This window comes from Nomascus leucogenys, chromosome 21, assembly GCF_006542625.1.
Source record: "Nomascus leucogenys isolate Asia chromosome 21, Asia_NLE_v1, whole genome shotgun sequence".
Lineage (NCBI taxonomy): Eukaryota > Metazoa > Chordata > Mammalia > Primates > Hylobatidae > Nomascus > Nomascus leucogenys.
Window position 1 is genome coordinate 48,938,698 of NC_044401.1, and position 12,964 is coordinate 48,951,661.

Here is a 12,964-nt window from a genome sequence, read left to right on the forward strand (position 1 = left end):
TACATAAACCACACATAAGAAGGCAAATTCACAAGGAAAAATGACCAACCTCATCCATTATTTTAAAATGGCAAATAGGCCAGGCACGGTGGCTCACGTCTATAATCTCAGCACTTCAGGAAGCCAAGGCAGGCGGATCACTTGAGCCCAGGAGTTCGAGACCTGCCTGAGCAACATGGCAAAACCCCGTCTCTACAAAAAATACAAAAATTGTTTTTGTTTTCAAGACAGGGTCTCACTCTGTCACCCACGCTGGAGCGCAGTGGTGTGATCATAGCTCACTGCAGCCTCAACCTCCTGGGTTCAAATGATCCTCCCAACTCAGCCTCCCAAAGTGTTGGGAGGACATTTATAAAGTCCACTGCACTCAGTTGAAGATATTTGTTGAATGAATTGATGTGCTGCCTCTGTTTAAACTCTGCTGAAATAGAGCACCCAGTCTAGGGAGGCAAACAGTCCATTCCACTTCAGAGAGTAGTGTCCAGTAGTGTAAGGTAGGGACATCTCAGCCCACCTGGAGAATAGGGAAGGCCACCCAGGAGGCAAAGCTTGAACAGGTCTTTGCTGATCTCCTCAGTGCTAACGAAGGCACAGTCTCTCAGGGCTCTCCCATGAGATCTCTCCCTTAAGCTCTCAATCCCACCCAATCCTGCTGTACTGGGATCTATTCACTGGCCCCTTCTCTCCTGGATCTTCAGTCTTTATGTCCCTGTTACCTCCTTCCTTCTCATCAGCATTTGAACAGGCTCCTGTCCTTCCCACTGCTACAGACTGAATGTCTGCATCCCCCCAGAATTCTTATGTTGAAACCTAACCCCCAATGTGAAGCATTAGAGGGTGGCACCTCTGCGAGGTGATTAGGCCATGAGGGTAGAGTCTTCATGAATGGACATTAGTGCCCTTATAAGATAACTCCGAGAGTTCCCTCATCTCTGCCGCCATGTGAGGACATGAGAAGGTGCTGTCTTTGAACCAAGCAGCAGGACCTCTTGACACCAAATCTGCCAGTGCCTTGATCTTGGACTTCCCAGCCTCCAGAACTGTAAGAAGCAAATTTCTATTTATAGCTACCCAGTCTATGGTATTTTGTTACAGCAGCCCTAACAGACTGAGACACTCGTCTTAAATCTTTCTGGATTCTATGTCCTGAGTGGAAGTCAAAAAAGGAGTCTGGGCTCCTCCCTCCCCACCATCCCCCACAGGCAAATCCTTCAGCTGCAGCGATGGCCCCTCCTGATGGCCCTCCCTTCCAGCCTGCCTTTCCTGGTACCCAGCACTTCTGCTGTCTGCTCCTTTCTGTGTCCCCTGCATTTAGTCCTGGGCCTGTCACACTGCATATGGAACCAACGGCCTGATGGAAGCTGAGACCCTACAGGGCTGGGCTGGGGGCACCAGGAAGGGCTTGGCCATGGTAGGGGACAGGCTGCATCATTCAGCTTTCGCTTCAGGTCTAGCCCAGTTGGAAGGTTCTCTCTTCCCTCCCTGTCATCTCCCACACCTGTCCAGGCAGGTGACAAAGCAGTCCCCAGATCCCAGGCCACAAGCCCCAGAACCAGGCCAGAGTCCCAGAGTCAGGCCCAGCTTCAAAATGGCGCCAGGCCTCATCCAAAGCATCAGGCCTTTGCAGAGGGCCTTGGGGTACACTCGGGGGCATTTCCTGTCTGAGCCTGCGGCCCCCAACCGCTGACAGCATGGGCTTCCGGCGGGGCTGCGGCCGGGGCCTGCACTATCAGCTCGGCACCAGACGCCCGGTCAGGATACTTGTGGTGAAACTGTGAGGGCGCACTGGGTCCTTTGGGGTTTTCTCCCATGACAGCCTTCAAGACAAATGGAAGAGAGAAAGTGACACCCAGCCCTTCTTCAGCCGTGTTTTCCCCTCCCTGAGCCAGGGTCCAGGTTCAAGACTGGGGGCCTGCCATGAGGCCACCTATGACTACAGGGACATCCCAAAGCTGCAGCCATGGAGGCTGCCAGGGCCAGGCCACTAGGGTCAGCCATCTTGGCCAAGGTTGGACAAAAGGCACTGTGGCCTGGGGATCTGAATGGGAGTGGGAGTGGGTGGGCCACTCCTATACAGCCACATGAGGGCCACAGAGAAGGTACGCTGGGTCTGAGACTAAGTGAGAGATATCAGGTGTCTGGGGCATGTCCCCTTGAGCCAAGGGATGCCCAGCCTGAACCGAGCTTTACACTGGATGGCCCCACTTCACCTCCTCCCTGAGATTTACAAGAGGGAAACTGAGGCCCTGTTTACTACTAGGGAAACCGAGGATCAGGGAAGCGCAGGGCTGCACGTGGCCTAGGGCAACGTGCCCCAGCAACCAACTGATGTTGGAAGGCCGTAGGTGGGGAGGGCAGCGCTGGATACCCCACTGGGCCCAGGGATGCACCCAGCACAGGATGCTGGGGGAGCCACCGGCCTTGGCCAGCCCAGCTAGCCCTGCGGCCTTCCAGGACAGCTGAGAGCCCAGGTCCCCATGGCTAAGCCCCTCAGCAGCCCAGTGGTCCTGAGGCCGCCGACCCCAGACCCAATCCTAGTCCGGCCAGAGGCGGCCGTTTACGAGCCCACACCCGTAGGTGGCGCCACAGCCGGAGAATTGGCTTTGGTTATGTTGGAGCCGCGCTCCCTTTAAATTAGGAGCAGCCCCACGCATGCGCGACTTTTCTAACCCGAGCCCGCCGTCTGCGCCTGCGTGTTCGCCCATACTCCCCGGTGCCCCCTAGTGACGTGTCGCAGTGTTACGAAGGGACACCAGGGCGCAGGCGCAGCTCGCTCCTCAGGCCTGCGAGGCCCACCGGCCCAGCAGAGGGCGCCCACCAACCTGCACGCGCGCCCAGCGAGTTCTCTTGGTTTCGGCCAAGCTTTCTGACTGCTCCAAAAAACGGAGAAAAAGTTTCAGGGAGAGTAAGAGGATGAAGAGAGCTGGTGAAGCAGCTGGCCAAATGGCCCGAGGTGGTATGCAGCCGCGGTAAAGCAGGGCCCCTCCGTGAGGCACAGCCGCCCGGGGGTTCCCTAGGGAAGCAGGGGCTGCGGCGGACGCCTCTCTGGCAGGTCAGGGTATGCACCCTCCCACAGGGGCCCCCAAGGCCGGGCGTGCGTGAGGCCAGGTCCACGGGCACACCACTGTGAACACAGATTAAACGTGGCCTCCACGGCTTCCAACCCCCAGGACAGGACCAACCTCCGTCCCCGGCTCAGGCCAGAGCTCGGCGAGACCGTCGCTGTTTAACAAGCATTTGCTATAGGCCACCTTGCATTATGACCGCATGTGACCCACACAGCCATCCTAGGAAGCAGGTAACAGCCCTACTCCATTTTGCACGGAAAGACTTGCCTAAGGTCACCGAGAGCGGCAGGCCTGGGATTTCCATCCAGGGATCTGACTGCAGAGCCCCACTCTGGAGGGTCTTCCTTCTTGCTCCTCCCATCCTTCCACTGTCCTTGGATCTCCTATTTTCCTCCTGCACAATCTCTTAATCCCTATGTTCAACTTCTCATTTTCAACTGGATCTTTCCCAATGGCATTCAACACACTTGGTGTCTCCCACCTTAGAGTAGAACATTCAAGCTGCACATCCTCCTGAAGGCCCTCACTCATCCCTTTCCCAGCCTGTTTGCGAAATGCATTGTCAGGACTCAAAGAAAGCCTCACTTCCGTCCAAATCCCATCCCCACACCAACACAGTTCTCAAGTCACCAATGGGTAAAAGCCTTCAGTGATCCACTCCTGAGGTCTCTTCAGCCTCAGAGGGTTCACTCCTGGAAACATTTTTCCACTTCGCTTCATGACACCACAGTCCTGGTCTTTCTTGTCCCAGGTGAGGAGAGTCCTGGTCTTTGTCAACACAGGTGGCCACTATTACTTTGTCGTCTTAATATTCAGCTCTGGATCTTTTCTTATTCTACACCCTTCTAGCGCACTGTCCCGTCTCCTTCTCACCTTTTCCATAACCATGTCTAGGCCCAGCAGCCCCACATTTACCACTTTCACACCAGACCTTGGAATTCCAGGCCTGAATATCCACCTGCCCAGGGACATTCCCACTTGGATGTCCCAAGCACCTCCATTTTGCCATGTCTGAAACAGAATTCAGCATCAGTTCCTCACAACTGGTCTTCTACAGACTTCCCCAGTAATCCCTTAACCCACCTGCCAATATTTAAGCTGTTTGTAAGCCACTCATGCAAACATTCAATAACCCAACTACGTGTCAGATTGGTCTGAACACCTACCTGTTAACATAAAGATGAGCATATCAGATAAAACCCTTGCCCTATTGAAGCTAGTTCAGTAATCACACACATTCCAACTGTGGTATATGAGGTAGAGAAGAGGTACAAAGGAAAACAAGAGGGTACCACAGGACTTGACTGAGTGTGGCAGGCCATGGATGGCTTCTTGACACAGTAACCTTAAGGTGTTGCCTGAGGCTGAGCAGGAATTCATTAGGTGCAGACAGGGAGTGAACTCCTGCAGAGAGGAAAGAGGGGCAGAAAGCCTGGCACTCACTGGCACTGTCGATTCCCCACATGACCTTTCAATCTCTCGCCTCTTGAGAGGAACTATCTCTGCTTTGCTCATTACTGTTTCCTTGATGCTGAGTAAAACATGACTCACAGGAAGGATGCAAAAACTACAAAAATGGAGGCCTCACTCCACTACTCCATTCTGTGACCTAAGCCACTTCACCTCTTTCAACACTCTGGTACTAGAATACCTCAGTGTTCTAATATGTAAAATGTAAATGCTTGCCTTGCAAACCTGCTGAGAAGCAAATCCATTATTTAATGAACAAAAAGCACTTGATAAAATCACTATTCCCAAAATTAAGAATGAAATTATGAGAGATTTTCAACAGACCAAAAACAAATGTTCACAGTCCCTGCTTTATTTCCATTTGTTCACACACGCTTTAAAAAAAAAAAAAAAAAAAAAAACACACATGCACTCACACAATACCCAAACATCAGGAATTAGAAGGCCATGAAACAGGGGGCTTTATAGACTGAAAAAATATCCTAGACTTCAGAACAGAATACCAGTCAAATATTGAAAATTCCTTTGTTCAAAACACAAAGATGTTTTGTTTTTAATGGGAGTTTTTTTTAGTTTTCTTTTTTTTAAAAAAAAAAAAAAAAAAAAAAAAAAAAAAAAAAAAAGGAAAGATTTAAGGAAAACAGCAAGCTTACACTGCCTGAGGCAGGGCCTGGTTTCTCTTCCTTGAAGGCCTTTTACAGATGTCAGCTTTCACTGGCCTCCATGCACAACCTCCCACTACCACCCACTCTGCCTGCCACCGCGAAGTGCAGGCACCCTGGGCCCCCTGGAGGATGCGGGCAGGGGCTACAGGGCATCCAGGATGTGGTCGATCTTGGTGACCAGCTCCTGGCGCTTTCCTGAGATGAGCTTCTCATTCTCGATGTACGTGTCTTTCTTGAGCTTGCCAGCCACCAGGCGCTCAGCCTCCACCGCCGACTTCAGCACCAGTTCCTTGACCTGTGCATCCAGCTTCTGCATTTCGCTCACCTGGCCAAGGCAAAAGCAGGGCAGGACTTGTGAGCGGTCCTCCCACCCCACTCAGCAGGCCCCACCATCTCCCAGGCCTACAGACCCCAGAGCTCCACAGGGATCAGCCACAAATGCAGCCAATAGCACAGTGTCCCAGGGCAGCAGGGCTGGCTATGGAGGAAGATAGGCCTGGCTTCAAATGCCAACTTCACCACCCACAAGCCCTGTTCTTACGCCCTTGTGAACAAGCCCTGCACCATCCCTGGGCCTCATCTCCATTCTAGGACTCTGAGGACTGAGTATGAAACTACTTGGCAGCACCTGTCATGCCCCCTGGCATAGAGCAGCTCCTCTATGAACATCACTTCTCTCCCTGCAGCTTGCCAAATTAGTTCCAGGGATTCAATTAGGCAAAAGATCAATGGCAAGGGAAGGGGAGGTGACAGCCATTGTCACCTACTGTATGTCACATTGAGGACTGGTATAGTCACATTCATTCAACATTCAACAAATGTTTAGTAAGCCATGGCGTGAGGCACAATTCTAGGTTCCAGAAAACAGCACTAAGGACAGATAAGGGATCTTGCCCTCAGATGCTGACATATAATTAACACTTAAGTAGAAGAATAAATTGCTTCAGAAAGTGGTGGGTGTGGGCCAGGCACAGTGGCTCACATCTGTAATTCCAGCACTTTGGAGGCCAAGGCAGGCAGAACACTTGGGCTCAGGAGTTCAAGACCAGCTTGGGCAACATGGCGAAACCCCATCACTACAAAAAATTAGCCAGGCATGGTGGTGTGCACCTGTGATCCCAGCTACTTGAGGTGGAAGGATCGCTTGAGCCTGGAGGTGGGGCTTGCAGTGAGCGGAGATTGCGCCACTACACTCCAGCATGGGCGACAGAGTGAAACCCTGTCTCAAAAACAAACAACAAAAAAAGTGGTAGGTGCTAAGAGGAAATTCACACAGGGTGAGGAGAGGGAATGCCAGGGAGTGGACAGGGGAGTCAGTGACTCTGAGGGGCACCTCTGCAAAAAGGTTACTGTCCTCATTTACAGATAACTCCTTTACATAGCTTGTATCAGGCAGGGTTCTGAGTATTTTGCATGCATTAACTCATTTGACACTCACAACCCCTATGAGGGGCTAACAGCATTCCCATTTTATAGATGAGGAAACTGAGGCACAGAAGTTAGGTGACTTGGCCAGGTTTACAAACTCTGAATCAGAGCCTGGATTCAAACCTATTGATTCTGAAGTCTAGGTTCATTGTACCACAACATAAGCAGCCTGGGACCTAGAACGGTCTAGCCTCCAGGAGAGGATGCAGCTACTCTCAATACTGGCCACAAGGGCACACAATGCTGAGGAGGCTGGCAGAGCTCACACCAGGACCCCAAAAATCCCTTGTTCCTCTACAAGGACTGGCACCACATGAAAAGCTATGGCCAGATGCAGTCTCATCCCACAAGCATGCAGGTAAGCAAGAGAGCTGCCCAGTGTCTGCCCTAGACAAAGCAGTGAGGCATGGAGGGCCCCAAGCCAAGCAACTCTGTGATGCCCGACACTTACTCTGTCGCACAGATCAGAACCCTCTGTCTTCAGCCTGGACTGCAGCAGTGCAATCTCACTGGTCAAGGCCTTGTGTTCAGTCTCCAGGCTCTTCTTGCCACTGTTGAGGGTGGAGATGTCCCGGGATTGCTTGTACCTATTGACGGTCTCGTCAAAGTGACGGTAAAGGCCTATTCTCTTGTTGACCAGGGTCAAGACCTGCTCTGTGATGCAGGCTACCTTCATCCTGGCTTCTGCGGCTGGATCCTGAAGGAGAGGCACCGTGTGTGACAACATCCAGGCTTGGGTCCACTCTGACCTTATCTCCCAAAGAACATCTGCCACCACCAGCCATCCAAAAAAGAAATGCCACCTTCTTGGAAAGTCAGAGTCAAACCCCTACTGACACCTAATCTGGACCAGGTTCAGCAACGGGCAAAACTAGGGCCATAAAGATGAGCAGACCAGCCGGGCCTGGTGGCTCATGCCTGTAATCCCAGCACTTTGGGAGGCCAAGGCAGGCAGATCACGAGGTCAGGAGTTCAAGACCAGCCTGACCAATATGGTGACACCCCATCTCTACTAAAAATACAAAAAAAAATTACCCGGGCATGGTGGCGGGCACCTGTAATCTCAGCTACTCAGGAGGCTGAGGCAGGAGAATCACCTGAACCCAGGAGGTGGAGGTTGCAGTGAGCCGAGATCGCACCACTGCACTCCAGCCTGGGTGACAGAGCAAAACTCCATCTCAAAAAAAAAAAAAAGATGAAGCAGACATTTCACTTCACAGTCCAATAAGGCAGACAGATAGATGTGAACAAGGATGATAATGTCAGTGTGCCCTGCATATACATTACAGCAGTCTTGCCCATTTAATCAGCAGGAAACATTAGATAAACCAAAATTAAGGGACATTCCATAAAACTGGTCTCTACACTACAAATATCAAGGTTATTAAACACAAAGAAAGGACCAGGAATGGTGGGTCACACCTATAATCCCCACACTTTGGGCAGCTGAGGCAGGAGGATCACTTGAGGTCAGGCGTTCAAGACCAGCCTGGGTAACATAATGAGACTCCATCTCTACAAAAAAATATTTTGGCCAGGTGCAGTGGCTCACACCTGTAATCCCAACATTTTGGGAGGCCGAGGCAGGCAGATTGCTTGAGTCCAGGAGTTCAAGACCAGCCTAGTCAACATGGCAAAACCCCATCTCTAATAAAAATACAAAGAATTAGCCGGGCATGATGGCGCATGCTTGTAGTCTCAGCTACTCAGGGAGCTGAGATGGTAGGATCTCTTTAGCCCAGGAGGTCGAGGCTGCAGTGAGCCCTGATCGTGCCACTGCACTCCAGCCTGGGTAACAGAGTGAGACTCTGCCTCAAAAAAAAAAAAAAAACTTTTTTTTTTTTTTTTTTTTTTAATATTCGCGCTGCCCCACTGGATGCCCCTCCCCCCCCCCCCCCCCCCCCCCCCCCCCCCCCCCCCCCCCCCCCCCCCCCCCCCCCCCCCCCCCCAAACAACAACAACCACCCCCCCAAACTTTTTTAATTAGCTGGGCATGATGGTATGCTCCTGTAGTCCCAAACTACTTTGGAGGATGAGGTGGGAGGATGGCTTGAGCCCAGGAATTCGAGGCTGCAGTGAGCTGTGATTGATCAGGGGACAGTCAGCAAAATTATGGACTGGATGTTGGTCAACAGTACTAATTAACTGGCCAGTTAATAGTATTAATTAACTAACGGACAATTACATTACCCGTTCTTTGAGGAAGAAGGCACAGAAGGCAGAACAGTGGAGTCACTCACCACAAAGTTCTGAACGTGCTGTTGTACCAGATTTTTAGCAACATTACATTTCCTGAATTTGATCATTGTATTGTGATTATGTAAGAGAATACCCTTGCTCTCAGGCTACACACATGCTCAACTATTCAAGGGTAAAGGGGCACAATGTCTACAACTTAACCTCCAATGATTCAGCAGAAATAATTACACACGCGCACACACACACACACACACACACAGTTATTCCTCGAGCCCCCCCCCCCCCATCTCCGACTATCTGCACATACTCAAGTCCTGTAGTCAGCCCTGTGGAACCCAAGTATACAAAAAGTCAGCCCTCCACATATTTGGTTTCAGATCCCTCAAACACTGTATTGAGTATTGCATTTCCTATCTGCATTTGATTGATAAAAATCTGGCCAGGCACAGTGTCTCATGCCTGTAATCCCAGCACTTTGGGAGGCCGAGGTGGGTGGATCACGAGGTCAAGAGATTGAGACCATCCTGGCTAACATGGTGAAACCCCGTCTCTACTAAAAATATAAAACATTAGCCAGGCGTGGTGGCACGTACCTGTAGTCCCAGCTATTCGAGAGGCTGAGGCAGGAGAATTGCTTGAACCCAGGAAGCAGAGGTTGCAGCAAGCCGAGTGCACACCACTGCACTCCAGCCTGGGCAACAGAGCAAGACTCCGACTCAGGAAAAAAAAAAAAAGAAAAAGAAAAGAATAAAGAAAAAAATCTGCATATAAGTGGACCCACACAGTTCGGCTGGATCAACATCTTTGCTCACAGGTCCTACCAAAACCCCTCCCTGCTGTCTCACAAACATCAGCCCCTCCAACTGAATGCCCTTCCCCACCTTCTTTGCCTGTCACCTCCTCAGGGTAGCCTTGGGGCCTCCCAGGTTGCCCCACTAGAAGCACACCCTTGGTGCGCACCTGTAGTCCCAGCTACGCAGGAGGCTGAGGCAGAAGAATCGCTTGAACCCAGGAGGCAGAGGTTGCAGTGAGCGGAGATAGCGCCACTGCACTCCAGCCTGGCAACAGAGCAAGGCTCCATCTCAAAAAAAAAAAAAAGCACACCCTGTGCCTGTCATCACATTCCCACAGTCCTCAAGCACCAGCTGTGCTCATCTCCTCCACCAGGCCTCACCCACCTGACTACAATAAGTGCCTGGTACTAGTGCCTACCCTGGGGCATGGCGCCAAGAGCCCTAAGGAACAATGAGAGAATGACAAATGGAGGAAAGAAGGAAGAAGACCAAGAGGATGACCTGAGGATAACAGCAGTGCAGCCTGGGGAGGACCAAGGAGCCAGGTAGCCTGTCAGGGAGCAGAGAGTGGGGGTGGGGAGAAGGGTGCTGATGGGGCCAGGTCAATGGTTTCTGCTCCCAACAAGGAATCACCAAGGGGGAGCAGGGGAAGGAGAGGGGACTAAGAGGGGAGTTCCACCTCCAAGTTCCACTGAATAACAAGAAGCAAAACAGCTAAATAAGCACCAATCTTTTCATGTTTTTCCTGCCTCAACTGAGCATCTAAGTTACTCTGTCTCCAGAGCCAAAACAAGACAGAAGCAGGGACTTAACCTCCTGTGCTGGTGACCACAAGCAACAAAAACAAAGTACCCTTTCGGCAAGGATGAGCACAGGCAGGGGTCTTTTGGCCATGGCGTCCTGCCCTGGGCTCACTGTGAGGATCAGTGCTCAAGCTGGTGAACTATTACCAAGGACACAAAATTTGACAAGCAGGAAGAAGGCTGAGAGGGTACCTTGGTGATGGAGAAGTCCAGCCGAACATAGATGATAACGGTGAAGAACAGGATGTAGAAGGCCGCCACCACCAGCAGGGGCTCCTGCAGCATGAGCACCTTGTTGAACGTGTAGTGGACCTGGGAGAAGCAAGAGGACAGGCTTCATCGGGGCTGTAGGGACACGGGAGCCTAGACTCACCTAGGCTGGCCCACTCGACCTGCTGCCGCACCCCAAGACCAGAAGATGCCATGAGCTCAAATGACTCCAGCCCAAGGAGGAACAGGGGGTGAGTTCTTGGCCCCAGAGCCCACTGTCTGGGGAAGATGGCATGGAAGGCAAACAGTGGAGCCACTCACCACAATGTCCTGAATGTGCTGTTCTACCAGATTTTTCTTGTAGGCAACAATCACAGGGCGGCCAAATGTGTCCAGATAGGTGTAGTGCAGCTCATCCGGGGCTCGGCTAATTTCATAGGGACTATCAATTTCAATGTTCCTGGAAGAAGACGGGAATAAAATACAGCCTCCAACCAACTACATCGATAAACCAGGTTTAGAATCAGAGAATTCCAAGGCTAAGGGGCCTTTCGAGATCACTAAATTCACACTCCCCCACTCTGCTCCCTTCCCAGCTATGGAGAACACCCACTCTCTTGAGACAGGGGAGCCAGTGCCAGAAAGCCCTTTGTTTTAAAGCCCTTGTCTGTTGAGGCAACAACTGTCCCTCTGAATCCTCTACTCCCAAGTTCTCACAGGTACTGGCCCCACTCCTTGGAGTCACAAAGTTGACACAGCTCTCCTGTACATCCTACCTAGTGCGTCCCTGAGAGGCTTGAATAGATGCCTCACGAGCTATTCTGAATGTTCTTTCTCTTCACATGAATAAGAGCTTCTTACGGGGCAAGGGACATGTCCTGCTTTTGTCTGCCCAGGCCCACTGTCCCTTCTCCTGGTAAACAGCACAGCCTGGATTTGCATAAGGAACTACTCTTCCACTATGGAACATTCCCCACAGGAAGAAAATCAAGGGGTCTCTCATTCTGGCAGTCAGAGTGGATATGTGACTCAAGAGAGGCCAAGTAGATGTTCCCTGATAAAGTAAATCTAGAGAAAAGTGACACAAAGACTGTGCCCCTAGAACATAGGCTCTCCTTAGGGTACCACAAGGGTACAACCAGAGAAATTGGGTGCAAAGGAGAGGAACAGTCACACTGACTTGGCTCCTTCAGGCAGGATGATCTTCACAGTCAGAGAATCTATCACTTGTTCATCAAACACATGGTCCACAAACCTCATCTTCAGTGCATACTGGTCACCTGAAGGATCAAGCAAGCATAAGCAATGATGTGGTAAATGGATCAAATAGGCAGGAGAGAAATAAGTACAGGGGATCACATAAAGACAGAGCAACTAGACAGCAAAACCAAAAACCCACGGACCATGTTTACAACAAAACCAGGCAACAAAGTATCTCTACTGAACCCCACAACACAGAGACAGGGATGGGGGTCAAAACACTGACAGCCACAAGACCTTCACGTTATCAGTGTCTGTGAAGGAGAAAGCAGAGAGAAGAAACAGGGCAACTGATGGGCTTGAGAACAGCAGAACCTCAAAACACACAACCGGGATTCCCTAGAGAGCACAGCAGGCCAATGTGAGGAGTGGCTGAAACTCAGAGCAGTCATGCCCTGCCTAATGGTGAGTGAAACGGGCCTGCAGAAGGTCTACGAGTCTGCAGCAGTCTAGTCCCTGAGAGCAGAACTCCCCTTCTGGGACAGTGCCCTACAGTGAGGAGAAACTGCTCAACAGAATCAAAATTGAGCATGATAGGGACAATGGAGCTCAAAAACCACGCAGGAGAAAGCTCAGAAAGCAAGCCACATGTTTTTGCCGTATACCACACTAAAATAGCAGAGATCTGGGAAGGTACAAAAGCCACTCTAAACCATCCCTCCGTCGGAAAGGTCACATTAAAAATGATCAACAGACAGTGGCTCATGCCTGTAATCCCAGTACTTTGGGAGGCAGAGGCAGGCAGATCACCTGTGGTCAGGAGTTTAAGACCAGCCTGGCCAACATGGTGAAACCCCGTCTCTACTAAAACTATAAAAATTAGCCAGGTGTGGTGGCACATGCCTGTAATCCCAGCAACTTGGGAAGCTGAGGTAAGAAAATCACTTGAACCCAGGAGGTGGAGGTTGCAGTGAGCTGAGATTGTGCCACCATACTCCAGCCTGGGAAACAGTGCGAGACCCTGTCTCAAAAAAAAAAAAAAAAAAAAAGATTAAGTTATGTAAGAAAAATGGGATGAAAACAAGAAGATCCCTATAAGAAAATGAAAACATGCCAGCAAGACGCCC

The 12,964-nt window shown here is 50.9% G+C and overlaps 1 protein-coding gene across 1 annotated transcript in view; it reads right to left on the reverse strand.

The window, feature by feature from the left end:
• Positions 1–4,874: 4,874 nt before the first annotated feature.
• Positions 4,875–12,964, reverse strand: part of RPN1 (ribophorin I) — a 30,497-nt gene continuing 22,407 nt past the window's right edge. The window contains exons 6-10 of the mRNA XM_003279897.4: positions 11,818–11,917; positions 10,959–11,097; positions 10,620–10,739; positions 7,083–7,328; positions 4,875–5,528 (exon numbers count right to left, since the gene is read on the reverse strand). Coding sequence (XP_003279945.2) covers positions 5,346–5,528; positions 7,083–7,328; positions 10,620–10,739; positions 10,959–11,097; positions 11,818–11,917 — 788 coding nt within the window. The 3' untranslated portion in view covers positions 4,875–5,345. The remainder of the gene's footprint in view (positions 5,529–7,082; positions 7,329–10,619; positions 10,740–10,958; positions 11,098–11,817; positions 11,918–12,964) is intronic.